At 52.6% G+C, this 22,006-nt stretch overlaps 1 protein-coding gene across 2 annotated transcripts in view; it reads right to left on the reverse strand.

The window, feature by feature from the left end:
- The window catches only part of LOC144945596 (inositol 1,4,5-trisphosphate-gated calcium channel ITPR1-like), a 252,589-nt gene that overhangs the window by 206,005 nt on the left and 24,578 nt on the right, over positions 1 to 22,006 (reverse strand). For both annotated transcript variants that reach the window (XM_078874090.1, XM_078874089.1), the window contains exon 3: positions 18,661 to 18,776. In XM_078874090.1, the coding sequence (XP_078730216.1) occupies positions 18,661 to 18,776 (116 nt within the window). The remainder of the gene's footprint in view (positions 1 to 18,660; positions 18,777 to 22,006) is intronic.

The following is a 22,006-nucleotide window of genomic DNA, read 5'->3' on the forward strand; positions in this document are numbered from 1 at the left end:
GGTCCTGGGCCTCCTCTAGGTCGACTCAGCCTCATCGACACTCGGTGAGACAAAGGTGGCCGGGCGTGGTTCTGGCCACCAACCCTCAACCCCCCCCCCCCCGTGTGTGTCCTCTTCTTCTTGGTTCTTTCGGTAAAGTCATCACGTAGAAGGGAAATAATAAAATAATAAAAATAAAACATAATAAAATAATTCTCACGACGTTTCGGCCACAACGCAAGCAGCCGTCCTCAGGTGAAGGCCAGGTCTGTCGGGGAGACAGCGTCTGTGCAGGCCTTCATCGGTGCTTCTCGCTAACAGCTGGTGAGGTGTGGGTAGGGAGTAGCAGGTAGCAGCAGGAGGAAGGGCGAGGGGAGATGAGGAGATGGTTGTTTTAAGGCAGGAATGGAAGCAGGTCGGTGAAGATGATTGGTTTATGCGCATTGGAAGTTTGTTCCATTCATTATCCCGAGGGAAGCCTCTCCCGGGTCTCAAGACTGCTCTGCAAAGAGGAGCCCCCTGCGATGGGGATGGGTTTGAAAATGTTCACTCATCGTGAAGCGAGAGGAATCCAGAGGCTAAATTTCGATTTCAATCTTTTTATTATGTTTTATTTGTATTATTATTACGTTTTAGTTTTATTATTTCCATTCTACGTGACTTTACCGAAAGAACCAAGAAGATAAATCCAGAGGCTTTAAACCTACAAGTGCAACACGTTAATAATAATAATCACCACGCAGGTTCACGACATGGCTCTAACTGCTAAGTAAAGTTTGTGGACGTGGGGCACATGGGGAGGTCACGACCACGTTTCTCGTTCCACGCGGGCCGCGCGAGCCTCCAGACAGCAAGCGGCACGAGGAGGAGGGGGGCAGGGAGGTGATTTCTGCCGTAGGATTTCTCATTTTTCACGGTCGGTTTATTCTTAGTTTTTTTTTTACTGCTGAGACGGCCATATATGGCCGTCCGCGTGCGCGCGTCTGCCTACGTTCAGGACGGGCCGTTGCTAACGGCGTGATATTTACGCCATGGGCTGAGCACCACCACCAACAACAACAACGACTGCCAGCGCCCCCGTTGTTATCCCCCCCCTACCCCGTCCCCACGCTCACAATGGCCGGCGGAGGATGATGTGGACCGAGATTTAACCCCCGTCGCGATTAAACCGGTGGGTTCCCCGCATGCCGCGAGCTGATGGAGTTGAGCCACGTCGTCATGGCAACAGCATGCTAATTATAATGATACGTCTTTTTGATCAAATTTCAATTTTTTTTGTTTAAACTCAATTCAACCCAATTCCAACTGGCAAGGAGCTGAATGCAATGCGATGTGTATCGGATGATTGACACGTGGTGAACCAGAGACAGAGAGCAGCTTTAGCGAGCGGCTATTAAAGGGCTGCCGCTTGTGCAGAGATGTTAACTACCTCGCCAGGCGTACAGGAGGTCTTCGGTTCGATCTCGACACTGACACCTGACTATTTGGAGTTTGCATGCTCTCACCGTGGTCGCATGGATTTTCCTCCAGGTCCTCCGGTTGTTTCCCTCCACGTGTCGAATCCACATACGTTCAGATAATTTGTCTGCTATGAATTTTTACACGTGAAGATACGGCCCTTCGTTGAGGCATCATTTGAGGCCAGGTCGCTTCTGAGAAAGAGCTATACTGTATAGCTCAGTGGGCCTTACCTGGTAAAATATAATTCCTTTTCTAGTTTTTAGTCTAAACATTCTGATTCCGACTTACCTCATCACTGCGGCAGCTCCCCTTGCCGCTGTTGATCCACGCCATACGCACTAAGTCACTCGTTTAAGGCTAAGTCAACCTAGGAGTGGCCCCCGAAGAAAAAAAAACACGTAAGCAAGATGACGACACGCTGCTGTGATCCAGCTCTGTGGAGGCAGTCGTTGGTGGATCACGTGACGAGGTGCAAGAGTCCCCAACCCGGCTGGGCTTGCGTGCTGAGCAGAAGGCAGTGGGTTCACTAACTCATCTCCATACGCGTGGTGGCTATATCAAGTTCAAGTTCATTTATTAGATATAGCCCTGTGAGCCATTTGGCTCTTGAATCGGGTGCAACCGCAACAAACAAAAACATGAACAAGAAAACATCTTAAAGTGAATATGTGACTAAGTGCAAACAGAAAATCCAAGAAAAGACAGCAAAATATTGCAGAAAAAAACACCGTACATCAAAGCTGTCTGCAAAAATCCCAGTGGGATGCAAGTCAAACAACAACAACAACCACAAGACAACTTAGATTAAGGCCATCAGTCTTACTCCGTACTACAACAAACAAACGTGGCCAATCCAGTAAACTTTTCGAAATCACCAAAATAAAGCAATGAAACAGTGATCATTTACAAAGGGAATGCGTCAAACATCCCAATGTGCAGGAGCCTACCGACCCTTTCGATTAGCATGGTTGGTTCCGTTCGGTTCTAAAGAATTTCAACATGCGAAAACGAGTAGCCAGGCTCAATGAGGCTTTTGCGGATTGATAAGATGGCATTATACAGGTAGGAACAACAGGTTCCACACTGCCCACCAGGGATTATTTGTCTGTCTGTCGTGCATATTTGTCTGTCGTTCACGAATGCGCTGTCCAACCAAGTTCCTACCTTCCCACTCCGAAGGAACGTGTTTATTAGTATTGCTGTTATAGTATCATTAGTACAGTCGTATGTGTGTGTACCATTGCGATGGCATACATTGCACTAACGAACCTGGTGGGATCTGGGCACATTTCCCGCTGACGGCCAACACCAGCGGTGAATGGCCGGACCAGTCCCTGGGCTTCACCTAGGTCGACTCAGCCTCGAGCGAGTGCTGTGCCTGGTCTGGTGTGTATAAAATACGTCCGCTACCCTAACCAGCCACCAGCAACTTGACCCAACAGTCTGTGCAGCCTCATTGTTTTTGTCGGGATCTTTGCCATTGTATCATGACACACCCACTGACCCAAAATAATAAAAAATACACAGATTCTGCCCCCCCCCACCCCCGTATAGCCTTTAACTGACTAGGGGCAAGTGCTGTTAGCAAGCGTCTGTGAAGGCCGGCACGACACACGACGGGACGCGAGTGGGTGGCCGACACCGCGGCTCGGCCGCCTTTGTCTCCCCGAGCGCTGATGTTTTACGGGCACCACAGCGCGAGTCGACCTCCGGGCAGGACCCCCCCCCCCCCCATCGTATCGCATTCATCGCCGGCGTTCGCCGCGAGCGGCCATCGAACTCGGGAGGGGGTGCCCAGTAGCTTTCGAGGCGCAGCGGTGTGCGCCAAAGCCCACCGCCCCCCCGCACCACACCAAACATCACCACACATCACCACACATCACCACACACCACACATCATCACCACCAGCACCAAGCCACGTGTGCGCGCGCACACCCGTGACACACGTTGCTGGAAGCACGCACGACTGCCTTGCATGGCGAGCGAGTGAAGCGAAGGAGGATGAGGATGGGGGGGGGCAGGGAGCATGCGGTTATTGTTAACGCCAGAGCTTGGCGGTTCCTGCGCCCTGGTGCTGGGAAGAGAGAAACGCGAGAGAGCCTTTAATAGCTGCAGCAGCGGTGCACCGCGCTGCCTAAATATGGCTATAATCCCAGGCCATGGCTTACATGTGGTGTGCCGCGTGTTTACTCTGTCCCCAATTCCTCCGCCTCTGCTGCCATAAGACAAAAAAAAATTTGCCCAATCCCCCCACCCACCCCCACCGCCAGCCAGCCACCCACCCACCCACCACCAAAGCATCTTGTCGACTCCGCGCATGCACGGCACTGACAGACGCGCGCGCCGTGTAACGCGCGCACGTACGCACCGGTAGGTGACGAGTGAGAAGACAGATCAAAGGCAGAGGTCCCCGTCCGCCCGTATTGCCTTGGACAGGCTGCTGTGGCGAGTGATGTTAGCGAGCACCTATGAAGGCCGACACGGCGCACGGGGTGGGTTGCTTGGTATGTTTCGCGCCACGCCCGTCAGCCTTTGTCTCCCGCGACTCGATTGTCTACCACAACGCACCAGGGTACTCATTCGAGGCTGAGTCGACCTAAAGGGAGGCCCAGGACCGGTGTTGACCGCGAGCCGGGTTCGTAGTGCGGTGCGCTAACCGCTGCGCCACCGCTCCCCCACGCAGAAAAGACCACGTGCGCATACATACATACAGAACACACGTGCGCTGCACATGTGCCGAGACACACGTGTGATTTGTGCGTGCAATGGAGAATGCACGCACAAGCGCACAGGCGTAGCACCCGCATCATGTACAATGTCAATGTCTCCATAGAATGCCGGCTGACAGCACCGTGCCCTGCAGACTGCGCAGGCTACACGGCGCGGTGGGGGTCGGTGGGAGAACCTTTGTCTTTGTAATATTACACAACGCACACACAGACCCACACACAGACAAAGATCCCCCGTATAGCCTGAACTGGACTGTTGGGGCAAGTGCAGTCAACGAGCAGCACCTATGAAGGCCGGCACTGTGGCACACGAGGGGGTTTTGAGTCAACGCGCACACTGACCCTCATCATCAATCATCCGTGGTCAGCCTATTCACTGCTGGATAAGGCTATCTCCATCATCCAATCGCTGACGGTCTCCTCCTGCTCATCAGCCCCGTTCTATCGACTGCTGGATGAATGTTTGCTCTTTATTCTCATCAACCGTGGTCTATCCAGCGCTGGATGAAGGCCTCCCCCATCATCATCATCAGCCAGAGTCGATCTAACGCTGGATGAAGGCTTGATTACACCCATCATCACGATCATCATCAACCTTGGTCTATCCACTGCTTAATGACGACCTCCACATCACCATTATCATCAGCAGCTGAGGTCTATCTAATGCCAGATGAAAGCCTCATCACACCCATGATCATCACGATCATCAACCTTGGTCTATCCACTGCTGAACTACTGCCCCCCCCACCCCCCACCCCACCGATGGCATCACCTCCACTCATCACGGCGCTGCGATGCCCGAGTCTGACACCCAATCGTTTGCGGTCAATGACGCGGCGCTACAAAAATGTTATCGTAACCTGCTGCCGGCGGCAGCGGCATGCCGTCAACCCCCCCCCCTCTCTCTCTCAGACACGTGGCCCTGGAGATGTCCGACCGCAGAAGAGAGGCACCGCTGAACTGTTACGGACGGGGGACAGTCTTGAAGCTCGGGGGAGATGAGGGGTGCTTGCAAGCGTTCACGTTCGCTCTTAAACCCAAACTAAACTTTAAAGCATTTTGGTTTCTTGACCAGGCAGGGCCCACTGAGTATTGTAGCTCTTTTTCAGAGGCGACATAAGACGCGCATCTGCGGCCGTCTGGAACGCTCTTCCGATATTGAGAAGTCACTGGAGCTATGCACTTTTAAATCTCGATTGAAAAGCCGTTAAGAACTGTTTTTAGCGTTTAGTTTGTTGTCCTTGCTACCGCACCCCCGATTAGCTAAGATTTGGCCACAAATGACAGCTCAACAAAGTGGCTTATCGCGTGGAAATTTATAACAGCCAAATACTCTAAACGTTTGATGTTGATTCTAAATGTGGAGGGGAAAAACTGGAGGAGCGGGAGAAAAATCCACGCGACCACTGGGAGAGAAACACGCACACTCCAAATATCCAGGCGTCAGGGTCGTGATCGAACCCACGACCTCCTGCATACCAGGCGAGGTAGTTAACATCTCGACACCGTTTTGGTACCAGGTCCAAGGGAACACATCGCGTGTGCTCGGATCGTTGTAAATCCACTGCTGAATGAGGGCCTCCCCACGCCGTGCCCGATGATCATAACGATCAGAGTAATATTTCGATTTAAAGCTTTCGTGACTGCAGGGATTCATCTTCTTGGTTCTTTCGGTAAAGTCACGTAGAATGTAAATAATAAAATAATAAAAATACATTTCCCATAAATATGCTAAATTCCTCTTGATATGCAAATTATTTTGTCAAGGCGCTCTTCGCCCCTCCATCCCAGCTTAAATAGTCGCTCCAAGCCTGGGGCGTGTCATTCAGACTCTGTCTTCTCGACAGACCTGTTCTCCACCTGAGGACGGCTGCTTGCGTTGTGGCCGAAACGTCGTGAGGATCAGAGTAATGATGAGGGTGATGATATCCGGGCAGTGGTGGTGGCTGTGCTGCTGCATGTGTCTGCCTGTTATCCAGCACTGCGTAAGCAACATCGAGGGTTGGTGGATAAGCGCGCACACAGATGATGCGACACTCCCTTCACCGTGAGCGTCCAGGATGTGCCGACACTGTGGGTCGCCAGGAGAAAGCGGTTGAGCAAAATGAGGACTCGGCACTTTAGAACACATTCCTGCGGAGGGAGCTGGTAGGAACGTTGGGTTGCTCGGTCAATGGCCAGGGTCAACGGCCAGGGCGTGGTGTATTCCGCAAATATGGCCGACTGTGAGGGCAGGCACAAGCCGGCGTGAGTAGGTTAAACGTTGAGTTTTATAAGGGCACCACGGGGTGACCAGCCCCTCCCCACCCAGCCCCACCCCTCCCAACTCCCACCCAGCCCCACCTTCCCCACCCAGCCCCTCCCCACCCTCCCCTCCCCACCCAGCCCCTCCCTGCACGACAGACGGACGGACACAATAATCCCCTGTGGGCTGGTGTAACCAGGAGGTTCCTACCAGTATAAGGTCATAGAAAAGACTGTCTCTGGTGTAGGCCAATCAGTTTCAAAGACCACGCAAAAATTATCAGAGCATGTTTGTTCGCATATTCACAAGTACAGTACGTGTGGTTAATGCAGATTTGATTCCTTGCAACAGGTATCTATTTGGTGTTTGATACATCTGGACACCTATTGTATCACGAGACAGGGTAAAACTATTCTTTCTAGATTTGAAGTTTTCGTGACTGCAAGGATCCATACTCTTTGGTTTTTTCGGTAAAGTCACGTAGATGAAAAATAAAATAAAATAAATTAAATCACGACGTTTCGGAGGCAACACAAACTTCCGTCTTTGATGGTGCCACCTGAAGACGGAAGCTTGTGTTGCCTCCAAAACGTCGTGATTTTATTTGTTTTTATTTAATTTTGTATCTACGTGACTTTACCGAAAAAACTATTCTTATTACTCCACATGTTCAATCTGCACGGTGATTGAGCGTTTCTCCCTCACACTCGTTGGTTTTCTCCGGACGCTCCTAGATGATGCTGATGATGATGATGAATGATAGTTACAGGCAGGACACGGAAAAACACCATCACGACGATAATAAGTATAATTATTGATGGCGATATTTATGATTATTATTTTGATAATTATTGATGACGATATTTAGTAGAATTATTGATGGCGATATTTATGATAATTATTTTGATAATTATTGATGACGATATTTAGTAGAATTATTGATGGCGATATTTATGATAATTATTTTTATAATTATTGATAACGATATTTAGTAGAATTATTGATGGCGATATTTATGATAATTATTTTGATAATTATTGATGACGATAATTATTATAATTATTGATGGCAATATTTATTACCGTGATAACTTCTAATCATTATAATTATTGATTAAGATAATTATAATTATTGATAACCACTATTATGATAATTGAACCTAAGGGCAGGACCCTGGGGTCCCATAAGCCCCCGGCTCTCTCATAAACTGCGTTGCGACGTCATTTTATGTCTGTTGAAGGCAAACGGCACGGCGATCTATTCCTCTCGACGAGCTCTACACGATGCGCTAATCAAAGTTTCAAAGTTTTGTTTCTTCTGCGCATTCGTCCTCGCTGCTGCGCTTGGACACGATACGACAACAGAATGATCCGGGCCAGGCGGGTCGCGGCGTTTATGTGTGCGGTGAGACGGAGTCGCCAAAAATAAATAAATAAAGATTTTTTTTATTTCGATTTAAAGCTTTCGTGACTGCAGGGATTCATCTTATTGGTTCTTTCGGTGAAGTCACGTAGAAGGGAAATAAAAAAAATGTAACATAATAAAAAAATATTTTTTTACTTTATTATGTTTTATTTTTATTACAAATAAAACATAATAAATAATAATACATTTTTATTTCATTTTATTATGCTTTATTTTTTATTATTTTTATTTTATTATGTTTTATTTTTATTATTTTATTATTTCCCTTCTACGTGACTTTACCGAAAGAACCAAGAAAATAAGACTTTTACTTCCGTTTATTCGGGACCCCCCGGGGTCCCGCCATGAGTTTAAATTATTGATGGCGATAATTATGAATGTTATGATGCCTTTTTGACACAAGATTGAACCCACGGCTCAGAACACTCTCAGCGGGCCTCACGCTCACCCCGCTGCCAAGGCTTTGGGCCGAGCTCGCAGAGGGAGCCACGTTAAAACGACAATAAACACAACTCGGCATTGACGTGAACAGATTTAATTATCTCCCTAATTATTTGGTTATATTTAACCTCTACTGTCGCTAAACACGATCACTCCGATTTATTTGTTTAATGCATTCAAACACTCTCGGCCTTTTTTTTTCAAAGATCACCAATTATTTAATTCCCTCCTGTCTGTTTTTAGATTTTGTGGGAATAAATTGGGTCCCGAACAAGATTCCGTTAAATGAAGAGTGCGTTTTGTTTTCTCTTTCAACAAGTCTACGTCAGTTTAACATGTCGTAGGCTTCCGAGACCAATATTATCCACAATGGAGAGTTTTTTTGCGGGTCAGATCACGTAAATATAAACCCGCCACCACCCGACACAGCCAAGGAGTGAGGTTTGTCGTGTAAACAGAACGTGCCAATTCGTTACTAGTTCAGCACAACGTGGTGCTGGATAGTTTACTCACAGCATTTGCAATTGTGAATGTTGTGGGTAACGAATTGGCGTGTTTTGAACTTCTTTCGGACCGTACGTAGCCAACCGTACTAATTGGAGGTGCTGGGGGAAGCACAACAAACTAAACACAAAAAGCAGTTCTATGGAAATAAGTTTTCAATCTAGATGAGAAAAAAAGACTCTATTCTGTGCTGGGAGGGCCGAAAATGTAAAACTTGTGTAGCTATAACAGAGATCGCAACCGGGAACCCGATACCCGTACCCTACCCGATACCCGGCTACCCGTTTGCGACCCTGGTGCGGCCGGGTACGGGTACGGGTAGGCCGTGAGTCACTGGTGAGTAACCGTTTGTCACTCATTTCCCAACGTCTTGTCTCTTCTCACAATTCAAGTTCCAAGAATCAACCCACCCGCGCCTGCAACATGGCTTCATCCCAGAGGTCGCAATCAGGTACCCGATACCCGTACTCTACCCGTACCCAGACGGGTACGGGTAGGGTACGGGTACGGCCGGGTACGGGTACCCGTTTGCGATCCTGGTGCGGCCGGGTACAAGTAAGGAATCAAAACCCGTTTGCAACCTCTGAGCTATAAGCAGAGACTAGGCAAATTCCAGCTGTCTAAACCATCTCGAACATCATTGTAATTTACGACTCTCACTCACGGTCACCTCCTTAAGTCGTGAAGCCGGTCAATGCTGACGAGACCCAGACAGTCGAAACTGCTCCACAGTGCGCCTTGCTTAAGCAGCTGCGAGTCTGTAACATTCGCGTGGAAAAGCCACACAGGCCGACGGTATAAAGCATCTTCTTAAGTCACGTAGAAGGGAAGTAATAAAATACTAAAAATAAAACATAATAATTAATAATTATTATGTTTTATTTTTATTATTTTAATATAATAATATGTATAATAATTAATAATTACTATGTTTTATTTTTATTATTTTATTACTTCCCTTCTACGTGACTTTACCGAAAGAACCAAGAAGATGAATCCCTGCAGTCACGAAAGCTTTAATTCGAGGTATAAAGCATACGTATGAAATGTGGACGCGCACAAACCGAGCTTAGCTTATATATGCTCTCACCCGTACATGGTAGATATACAGAGCAGTTATATTAGTTAACATGAGCCGTTAAGGACGGGCCTGTTAGCGAACGCCTGTTACGAAGACTACGGTGAAGGAGATGACGCTACATGCACGCTCCCCCAGTAAAAAGCTGCGTGAGCGTGAATCCGGCCCGGGGCTTCCCCCTAGGTTGACTCCGTCTCAAATCGGCACCTGCTTTGAGATTGCTATATTAAGACAAACTGCTCACCGCGATACACATCACCGACAAGACCGTGCATTCAAATTCAATTTGCACGAGATGACACGCGTACACGGGCAGACATGCGCCTACCCGCGCGCGCGCGATTTTAATGGTATGCGAGAAATATAAAAGAATGAAAATACATTTTCAAAAATATAAATATATAAATATAAATAAATACACCTCCAGCCCTGTCTGTCATAGTCTGATTTGTATGTGGCACGGATCTCGGGAGTTTTGGACGACACGACGGATTGGGGATGGGGAGGGAGGGGGGGGCACGGGGCTATGGGGGGGGGGGCGGGCGGGCGGGGGGTGATGAGGGAGGAAGGCATCAGCAGCAGCAGCACTTTGCACAGAAATTACACTGCACGGTGTATCTGGCGCTTGATAATTGTTTTTTAACCCTTCTATCTGGCAACAAAACTGACACCTTTTTTTTTACAAGGAGTCATGTTTACATAGACCACAATACCTGCAGTCATAATGCAAACAAAAAACACAACTCTGATAATGTATGCACTGTCCTTGAAGTTGATTGGTCCACACCCCAGACAGCTTTCCTTAGAGCCTAGTCTCACATGGGTTGGACCAGATGACGCCTTTTGGCGTCTCGGGTGTGGACCAATCAATTTCAAGGACAGTGGCATACATTATCAGAGTTGTTTTTTTGTTTGCATTCCGACCGCAGGTATTGTGGTCAATGCAAACATGACTCCTTGTAAAAAAAAGGTGTCAGTTTTGTTGCCAGATAGAAGGGTAAAAAAACAATTATCATATTTGTTACTGGCAAATGAGGTTCCAATGGTGTAAATATCTGGCGCTTGTAGTAATTCAGGCCTCTTTCTCTCCAGGCTGGGAGTCTCGCAGAGCAGCGCGGTCCGCCGCCGTGTTGGAGGACGGCCGACGGAAGCGGACACTACAGAGCTACCTCCGAGATCCTTTCGAGTGCCATCTGGTTCACACGCACGGGGTTGAGGGCGGTACTTTCTCACGCGACGGTCCGGCCGCTATTTCAATTGTCAGAGCTGGAACTTCACCAACTTGAACAAAGCGGGTTGGTTTCTTCCTGCAATCATTGGCGACTATATACTCGCTACACTCGAGATCCCCGTTTGATCACAACTCAGTCTCCGTGAGTCTACGGGTGACTATGGACATCTGTGGAAAAGAGCTTCATAGCTCATCGGATTTCTCCAGGATGAATAAATTAAGATTCTGATTCTAATCAAGATTCTGATGCAAAAAAAAAAACCCATTGGTCTCTACGCGAGTCTACGGCTCTCCGTGTAAGTCATTGCTGGTTAACGCCATCAACCCACTCCACTAGAGAACCCAGTTTAACCACGGGCAGCTGAAACCTGGATTGGAACCCAGGAACCCCAGCGTTGCCAGCTACAGCGCTCTGTCATCCGAGCCGTCAGGCCAACCAACACTATTGACGCTTTGTTCGCCGCGTGATGTCAGCGAATGCCCAGCCAACGTTCCCCTCTTCCCCTCTCCTCCTCCTCCTCACTCACTCGCACAGGGGAAGCTCTGTCCGGTGCTTCCGTTGTAAATTAAATTTAAAAAAAAAGGAGAGAAGAGATGCCCTCCGCTTAAGAATCCTTTAACAAACAACATCCATTCTGAAGAAGAAGAAAAAAAATAATCCACCGCAGAGAGAGCGAGAGAGGGAAATGAATGTTAAGAGGACGACCGCGTGCGTGGCTTGGCGCGCGACGTGAGCGTCTCCACGGCGACGTGTCGCTTGCGGATGAACAAGCCGCTCGTTTGTGTCGCCAAACGCCCTGGCTCTGCGGCGTCCTGGGGCATTGCCATTTAGCGCCGTCCAAACGCAGCGTGTGGCTGGGTAGTGGAGTGTGTGGGTAGTGGAGTGGCTGGGTAGTGGAGTGTGTGGCTGGGTAGTGGAGTGAGTGGGTAGTGGAGTGTGTGGCTGGGTAGTGGAGTGTGTGGCTGGGTAGTGGAGTGGCTGGGTAGTGGAGTGTGTGGGTAGTGGAGTGTGTGGGTAGTGGAGTGTGTGGGTAGTGGAGTGTGTGGGTAGTGGAGTGAGTGGCTGGGTAGTGGAGTGTGTGGCTGGGTAGTGGAGTGTGTGGGTAGTGGAGTGAGTGGCTGGGTAGTGGAGTGTGTGGCTGGGTAGTGGAGTGTGTGGGTAGTGGAGTGTGTGGCTGGGTAGTGGAGTGTGTGGGTAGTGGAGTGTGTGGGTAGTGGAGTGTGTGGCTGGGTAGTGGAGTGTGTGGGTAGTGGAGTGTGTGGTTAGTGGAGTGTGTGGGTAGTGGAGTGAGTGGCTGGGTAGTGGAGTGTGTGGCTGGGTAGTGGAGCGTGTGGCTGGGTAGTGGAGTGTGTGGCTGGGTAGTGGAGTGTGTGGGTAGTGGAGTGAGTGGCTGGGTAGTGGAGTGTGTGGCTGGGTAGTGGAGTGTGTGGGTAGTGGAGTGTGTGGGTAGTGGAGTGTGTGGCTGGGTAGTGGAGTGTGTGGCTGGGTAGTGGAGTGTGTGGGTAGTGGAGTGTGTGGGTAGTGGAGTGTGTGGCTGGGTAGTGGAGTGTGTGGCTGGGTAGTGGAGTGTGTGGGTAGTGGAGTGTGTGGGTAGTGGAGTGTGTGGCTGGGTAGTGGAGTGTGTGGGTAGTGGAGTGTGTGGGTAGTGGAGTGTGTGGCTGGGTAGTGGAGTGTGTGGCTGGGTAGTGGAGTGTGTGGCTGGGTAGTGGAGTGTGTGGGTAGTGGAGTGTGTGGGTAGTGGAGTGTGTGGTTGGGTAGTGGAGTGTGTGGGTAGTGGAGTGTGTGGGTAGTGGAGTGTGTGGCTGGGTAGTGGAGTGTGTGGCTGGGTAGTGGAGTGTGTGGGTAGTGGAGTGTGTGGCTGGGTAGTGGAGTGTGTGGCTGGGTAGTGGAGTGTGTGGGTAGTGGAGTGTGTGGGTAGTGGAGTGTGTGGCTGGGAAGTGGAGTGTGTGGCTGGGTAGTGGAGTGTGTGGGTAGTGGAGTGTGTGGCTGGGTAGTGGAGTGAGTGGGTAGTGGAGTGTGTGGCTGGGTAGTGGAGTGTGTGGGTAGTGGAGTGTGTGGCTGGGTAGTGGAGTGTGTGGCTGGGTAGTGGAGTGTGTGGGTAGTGGAGTGTGTGGGTAGTGGAGTGTGTGGTTGGGTAGTGGAGTGTGTGGGTAGTGGAGTGTGTGGCTGGGTAGTGGAGTGTGTGGGTAGTGGAGTGTGTGGGTAGTGGAGTGTGTGGCTGGGTAGTGGAGTGTGTGGCTGGGTAGTGGAGTGTGTGGCTGGGTAGTGGAGTGTGTGGGTAGTGGAGTGTGTGGGTAGTGGAGTGTGTGGTTGGGTAGTGGAGTGTGTGGGTAGTGGAGTGTGTGGGTAGTGGAGTGTGTGGCTGGGTAGTGGAGTGTGTGGCTGGGTAGTGGAGTGTGTGGGTAGTGGAGTGTGTGGCTGGGTAGTGGAGTGTGTGGCTGGGTAGTGGAGTGTGTGGGTAGTGGAGTGTGTGGGTAGTGGAGTGTGTGGCTGGGTAGTGGAGTGTGTGGCTGGGTAGTGGAGTGTGTGGGTAGTGGAGTGTGTGGCTGGGTAGTGGAGTGAGTGGGTAGTGGAGTGTGTGGCTGGGTAGTGGAGTGTGTGGGTAGTGGAGTGTGTGGCTGGGTAGTGGAGTGTGTGGCTGGGTAGTGGAGTGTGTGGGTAGTGGAGTGTGTGGGTAGTGGAGTGTGTGGTTGGGTAGTGGAGTGTGTGGGTAGTGGAGTGTGTGGCTGGGTAGTGGAGTGTGTGGCTGGGTAGTGGAGTGTGTGGGTAGTGGAGTGAGTGGGTAGTGGAGTGGTTGGGTAGTGGAGTGAGTGGCTGGGTAGTGGAGTGAGTGGCTGGATAGTGGAGTGTGTGGCTGGGTAGTGGAGTGTGTGGCTGGGTAGTGGAGTGTGTGGCTGGGTAGTAGAGTGTGTGGCTGGGTAGTGGAGCGTGTGGCTGGGTAGTGGAGTGTGTGGCTGGGTAGTGGAGTGAGTGGCTGGGTAGTGGAGTGTGTGACTGGGTAGTGGAGTGTGTGGCTGGGTAGTGGAGTGTGTGGCTGGGTAGTGGAGTGTGTGGCTGGGTAGTGGAGTGTGTGGCTGGGTAGTGGAGTGTGTGGCTGGGTAGTGGAGTGTGTGGCTGGGTAGTGGAGTGTGTGGCTGGGTAGTGGAGTGAGTGGCTGGGTAGTGGAGTGTGTGGCTGGGTAGTGGAGTGAGTGGCTGGGTAGTAGAGTGTGTGACTGGGTAGTGGAGTGTTTGGGTAGTGGAGTGTGTGTCTGGGTAGTGGAGTGTGTGGTTGGAAAAGTGTCCGTGCATCATTCCCTGGCTGTCAATCCCGTAACGGGCGCAGGAGGGTTGGGGGGGGGGGGCTTCGGGGGGGTGGGGGGGTTGCTTGGGGGGGGAGGCAGTCACATCGACTCTTCAGTAGAAGACGATCGAACACGAACGAAACTTTCGGTGTAAAGTTGCGGCTGTGCATTTTCATCGGGACGATCACCGTCGCCGCCTTTCATTTGCTTTCAAACGGAAGTTGAAAGTGTCTACGCGCGCGTTCCGTCTGTCCACCCATCCACTCGCAACGCGGCGGTTAAGATCGCTCGGATACAGACGATCCAACACGGGCGAAACTTCAATGTGAAGTCTTGTCGCAATTAGGGACTGACCCCGTTGAAGACTGGCAAACGTGATCAAACCACTATTGCCCCAACTTGGAAAGTATAATCCAGAGCAAAGAGGGCCAATTCATTAATACTCAAAATGATTTTGGCCCTGACTGCTACCCCCAGCAAATTCCATGCTGTTAAATAAATACTTCCATTGACTTAAGCGTGTTGGAGAGCGTTACGTAATGCACGCACGTGCACGAATATTCTTTTGGCTTGGGACTGTCTGGTCCGGTGGTCGTGGAGATTCATGGAGACATGGAGGACGGCACGCAGGGCCAGCCGCGGTTTAGGTCGCCGCGTGGTGGCGTTGGCGGCGGTGGTGGTGGTGGTAGTGATGGCGGTGGTGGCGGTAGTGGTGGTGGTAGTGGTGGCGGTAGTGGTGATGGTAGTGGTGGCGGTGGCGGCGACGTTGGTGGCGGTGATGGTGGCGGTAGTGGCGGTGGTGGCGGTGCCGATGATGGCGGCGGTGGTGGCGGTAGTGGTGATGGTAGTGGTGGCGGCGGCGGCGACGTTGGTGGCGGTGATGGTGGCGGTAGTGGCGGTGGTGGCGGTGCCGATGATGGCGGCGGTGGTGGCGGTAGTGGTGATGGTAGTGGTGGCGGCGGCGGCGACGTTGGTGGCGGTGATGGTGGCGGTAGTGGCGGTGGTGGCGGTGCCGATGATGGCAGCAGTGGCGGTAGTGGTGGTGGTAGTGGTGGTGGCGGCGACGTTGGTGGTGGTGATGGTGGCGGTAGTGGTGGTGGTGGCGGTGCCGATGATGGCGGCGGTGGTGGTGGCGGTGCTGGTGGCGGTGACGTTGGTGGCGGTGATGGTGGCAGTGGTGGCGGTGCCGATGATGGCGGTGGCGGTGGTGGCGGCAATGGTGGTGGTGGCGGCCGTGGTGGTGATGGCGGTGGTGATGACAGTGGCGGTGGTGAGATTAATGACCCATTCCCGCATTTATCTTCGTTTCCGACCGAGATGGCGTCGTGGCCACGCAAGGGAGGCGTTCGTGCCACCTCGTTGAGTGCCCGTCAGAGCGTGCGTGCGCGTGTGCGCATCGGTGCGTGCGTGGGTGCATGTCCGCGAGTGTGTGTGGGGAGCGGTAGTGTAGCGGTTAGCGCGCTGCGCTATGAACCCGGCGACACGGGTTCGATTCCAGCTCACGGCCAACACCAGTGACGATTATCTAAACCGGTCCCGGGCCTCCCCTAGGTCGACTCAGCCTCAAATGAGTACCTGGTGTGGTGTGTAAACATTGCCACTGGGGAGACAAAGGCGGTCGGGCGTGGTGCTGGCCACCCACCCCCTCGTGTGACGTTCCGGCCTTCATAGGTGCTCGATAACAGCACTTGCCCCTACAGTCTGTTAAGGCTACATGGGGGATCTTCATCTTTGTTGTGTGCGTGCATGGAGATCTGTGCTGATCCCAGTAACCCTGGCGCCTGTGTGGGATTTGCTGCTTGGATTTCACTCAGATGATTTACCTTTTGTTGTTAACTTTGAGCGATAATATTTAGATACAATTTTTGTGGGGGGGGGGTGGGGGGGGAGTGGGATTTTTCCCACCAATGTGAACTGTCCTGGACCATCAACTCCTCGTCCACTCCACAGTCCGTCACATCCTCGTGCCCCACTCTCCATCACCTCTCTCTCTCTCTCAGCCCGCCTCTCGGTCTCTAACCCAGTGCTTCTCTGCTCACCACACTTTATCTTCTGATGTGGATTTCCTTTCTTCTCACGGCGCGTGTCCCCTTAGCCACCTCTCAGCATGTCTGAGATGGACACCGCTTGCCCCCTTAATCCTAACCCCTAACCCCTAACCCCCAACCCTAACTGACATATCCCGCTAGCCACCTGAGATGACTTCCTCTCAGCGTGTCTGAGGCGTGTTAAACCCCTGTCGCATTCTCTCTGCTGAGCAATTTTAATAACAAATTAATGATCATGACAATAATCGTTTGTCAATCCACTGCTGAATAAAGGCATCCCCCCCCCCAACTCCGTGTGGGTAATTGCAGGTCTATTGACCATACTTCACCACCCTGGCTAGTGTGGGTCGGTGAGGAGGAGGGGGAGTCCGTGTCGCCTGTGACAGACTGTTGGGGCAAGGCCTGTTAGCGAGCAGCACCTATGAAGGCCGGCACGGCACACGAGGGGGTGGGCGGCCAGCACCACGCCCGGCCGCCTTTGACTCTCTCTTGGTGACATGTACACGTCGCGCCAGGTACTCATTTGAGGCAGAGTCAACCTAGGGGAGGCCCAGGACTGGTTCAGATAATCGTCACTGGTGTTGGCCGTGAGCGCGGGATTTGAACTCGGGTCGCTGGGTTCGTAGCGCAGCGTAGCCCTAAACCCCTACACTTACTGCTCCCCACAATATACCACTATATATATACTTACTTTACATACACTGAACCTGCAATAGAATATGCGAACGTGACCTTTCATGCAATGTGCATCACGCACGCAGCTCCCGCCGACAGCATGCGCAGGCAACCTTAGGGACCGCTGCCTTTGTCACTGTCTGTTCCACGGTTCTCCGCGCGATCTCACGGGGGCGGGAGACGAGACGCAGAGTGAGAGAGCGAGCGAGGGTTGAGAGAGCGAGAGAGCGAGCGAGAGAGCGAGCGAGCGAGGGTTGAGAGAGTGAAAGTGCGAGCGAGAGAGAGCGAGCGAGGGTTGAGAGAGTGAGAGTGCGAGCGAGAGAGAGCGAGCGAGGGTTGAGAGAGCGAGAGAGCGAGCGAGAGAGGGTTGAGAGAGTGAGAGTGCGAGCGAGAGAGAGCGAGCGAGGGTTGAGAGAGCGAGAGAGCGAGCGAGAGAGCGAGTGAGAGAGGGTTGAGAGAGTGAGAGTGCGAGCGAGAGAGAGCGAGCGAGGGTTGAGAGAGCGAGAGAGCGAGCGAGAGAGCGAGTGAGAGAGCGAGTGAGAGAGCGAGTGAGAGAGCGAGTGAGAGAGGGTTGAGAGAGTGAGAGTGCGAGCGAGTGAGCGAGTGAGAGAGCGAGTGAGAGAGCGAGTGAGAGAGGGTTGAGAGAGTGAGAGTGCGAGCGAGAGAGAGCGAGCGAGGGTTGAGAGAGCGAGAGAGCGAGCGAGAGAGCGAGTGAGAGAGGGTTGAGAGAGTGAGAGAGCGAGCGAGAGAGCGAGCGAGGGTTGAGAGAGCGAGAGAGCGAGTGAGAGAGCGAGTGAGAGAGCGAGTGAGAGAGGGTTGAGAGAGTGAGAGTGCGAGCGAGAGAGAGCGAGCGAGGGTTGAGAGAGCGAGAGAGCGAGCGAGAGAGCGAGCGAGAGAGCGAGTGAGAGAGGGTTGAGAGAGTGAGAGTGCGAGCGAGAGAGAGCGAGCGAGGGTTGAGAGAGCGAGAGAGCGAGTGAGAGAGCGAGTGAGAGAGCGAGTGAGAGAGCGAGTGAGAGAGGGTTGAGAGAGTGAGAGTGCGAGCGAGAGAGAGCGAGCGAGGGTTGAGAGAGCGAGAGAGCGAGCGAGCGAGAGAGCGAGTGAGAGAGGGTTGAGAGAGTGAGAGAGCGAGCGAGAGAGCGAGTGAGAGAGGGTTGAGAGAGTGAGAGTGCGAGCGAGAGAGCGAGTGAGAGAGCGAGTGAGAGAGCGAGTGAGAGAGGGTTGAGAGAGTGAGAGTGCGAGCGAGAGAGAGCGAGCGAGGGTTGAGAGAGCGAGAGAGCGAGCGAGAGAGCGAGCGAGAGAGCGAGTGAGAGAGGGTTGAGAGAGTGAGAGTGCGAGCGAGAGAGAGCGAGCGAGGGTTGAGAGAGCGAGAGAGCGAGCGAGCGAGAGAGCGAGTGAGAGAGGGTTGAGAGAGTGAGAGAGCGAGCGAGAGAGCGAGTGAGAGAGGGTTGAGAGAGTGAGAGTGCGAGCGAGAGAGCGAGTGAGAGAGCGAGTGAGAGAGCGAGTGAGAGAGGGTTGAGAGAGTGAGAGTGCGAGCGAGGGAGAGAGAGCGAGCGACTCACATGCAACTTCTTGAGGAGGACGGCATCCGGCGCGTTGTTGACCCCAGGTTTGGCCGCCTTCCAGAACTGCTTCTGCGCCGAGTAGCGGTTCATGGGGCACATCTTGAAGAGGCAATCTGCGAGCGCTCGCCCCCCACACACAACAACGACAACACACAACAACGCACGACGGAGCGCGCGTTAGCGGGAGCACGCCTCCGATTTGGGCGACTGGCCCGGGGTGGCACGGCTCGCGATCGGAAAGGTTGCGAGTTCGAATCCTGGCTGGTTGACTCAGTCCCATCATCTGTCGAGGGTCAGTAAAATGAGCGCACACCTTGTCGGAAAGTCAACGGCATTTGTCCTCATGGTGAGACTCGCCCCGGCCATGGGAAGGTGGAATTTCCAACAACTGCCACATTAGAGCGGAAAATCACCGCCGCCTTTGATTCATTTTCAAGCGAAAGCTGAAAGCGTTTACGTGCGAGCCCTGTCCGTCCGCACGCTCGTAACGCGGGGTCACGATCGATTGCGTGCCGAGGATCCAACACGAGCGAAACTTCAGTCTTGTCGCCATTAGGGACTGATCCCGTTGAAAGCTGGCAATCGCGATCAAACCACCATTGCTCCAACTTGGAAAGTACAATGCAGAGCAAAGAGGGCAATTCATTAATACACAAAAGGATTTGGAACTGACTGCTACCCCCAATAGCTTCCATACTGTTAAATAAATACTTTCAATGTTGGAAAGCGTTACATAATCCGTGCAAGTGCATGTGAATATTTACTGACTTTTTTAAAGTCACATCTGTGCTTAAAGTTATCCCTGGATTGGCTCCCAGTTCAATTCCGGGTGGATTAAAATATTCTCCGACATGCGTTCATCAAGCAACACGCTCCACTACCCAGCCACACACTCCACTACCCAGCCACACACTCCACTACCCACACACTCCACTACCCAGCCACACGCTCCACTACCCACCCACTCACTCCACTACCCACACGCTCCACTACCCAGCCACACGCTCCACTACCCAGCCACACACTCCACTACCCAGCCACACACTCCACTATCGAGCCACGCACTCCACTACCCAGCCACTCACTCCACTACCCAGCCACACACTCCACTACCCACACACTCCACTACCCAGCCACTCACTCCACTACCCACACACTCCACTACCCAGCCACTCACTCCACTACCCACACACTCCACTACCCACACACTCCACTACCCAGCCACACACTCCACTACCCATACACTCCACTACCCAGCCACTCACTCCACTACCCAGCCACACACTCCACTACCCAGCCACTCACTCCACTACCCACACACTCCACTACCCAGCCACACACTCCACTACCCAGCCACTCACTCCACTACCCAGCCACACACTCCACTACCCAGCCACTCACTCCACTACCCACACACTCCACTACCCAGCCACTCACTCCACTACCCAGCCACACACTCCACTACCCACACACTCCACTACCCAGCCACACACTCCACTACCCAGCCACTCACTCCACTACCCAGCCACACACTCCACTACCCAGCCACTCACTCCACTACCCAGCCACACACTCCACTACCCAGCCACACACTCCACTACCCACACACTCCACTACCCAGCCACACACTCCACTACCCAGCCACTCACTCCACTACCCAGCCACACACTCCACTACCCACACACTCCACTACCCAGCCACACACTCCACTACCCAAACACTCCACTACCCAGCCACACACTCCACTACCCAGCCACTCACTCCACTACCCAGCCACACACTCCACTACCCAGCCACACACTCCACTACCCACACACTCCACTACCCAGCCACACACTCCACTACCCACTCACTCCACTACCCAGCCACTCACTCCACTACCCACACACTCCACTACCCACACACTCCACTACCCAGCCACACACTCCACTACCCAGCCACACACTCCACTACCCAGCCACACACTCCACTACCCAGCCACTCACTCCACTACCCACACACTCCACTACCCACACACTCCACTACCCACACACTCCACTACCCAGCCACACACTCCACTACCCACACACTCCACTACCCAGCCACACACTCCACTACCCACACACTCCACTACCCACACACTCCACTACCCAGCCACACACTCCACTACCCAGCCACACGCTCCACTACCCACACACTCCACTACCCAGCCACACACTCCACTACCCAGCCACACGCTCCACTACCCAGCCACACACTCCACTACCCAGCCACACACTCCACTACCCAGCCACACACTCCACTACCCAGCCACTCACTCCACTACCCAGCCACACACTCCACTACCCAGCCACACACTCCACTACCCACACACTCCACTACCCAGCCACACACTCCACTACCCAGCCACTCACTCCACTACCCAGCCACACACTCCACTACCCACACACTCCACTACCCAGCCACACACTCCACTACCCAAACACTCCACTACCCAGCCACACACTCCACTACCCAGCCACTCACTCCACTACCCAGCCACACACTCCACTACCCAGCCACACACTCCACTACCCACACACTCCACTACCCAGCCACACACTCCACTACCCACTCACTCCACTACCCAGCCACTCACTCCACTACCCACACACTCCACTACCCACACACTCCACTACCCAGCCACACACTCCACTACCCAGCCACACACTCCACTACCCAGCCACACACTCCACTACCCAGCCACTCACTCCACTACCCACACACTCCACTACCCACACACTCCACTACCCACACACTCCACTACCCAGCCACACACTCCACTACCCACACACTCCACTACCCAGCCACACACTCCACTACCCACACACTCCACTACCCACACACTCCACTACCCAGCCACACACTCCACTACCCAGCCACACGCTCCACTACCCACACACTCCACTACCCAGCCACACACTCCACTACCCAGCCACACGCTCCACTACCCAGCCACACACTCCACTACCCAGCCACACACTCCACTACCCAGCCACACACTCCACTACCCAGCCACACACTCCACTACCCAGCCACACACTCCACTACCCAGCCACACACTCCACTACCCAGCCACACGCTCCACTACCCAGCCACACACTCCACTATCACTCATTAACTTGCTGAAAACATCTCCTGGATAGATATATATATGTAAAAGTATCTCTAAGTAAAACATAACTAAGTAAACAGACCAAGATGAGTCTCATTCACAACAGTGGCCTCAGTCAGAAACAATGAAGGTGAAGAAAGCATTGCACAGCGCAACGAAGCCAACAGAAAAACAGAGCGATAATAATTGCGTTTAAGAGGAGAGAACACT

Source organism: Lampetra fluviatilis, chromosome 38 (assembly GCF_964198595.1).
Source record: "Lampetra fluviatilis chromosome 38, kcLamFluv1.1, whole genome shotgun sequence".
NCBI classification, from domain to species: Eukaryota; Metazoa; Chordata; class Hyperoartia; order Petromyzontiformes; family Petromyzontidae; genus Lampetra; species Lampetra fluviatilis.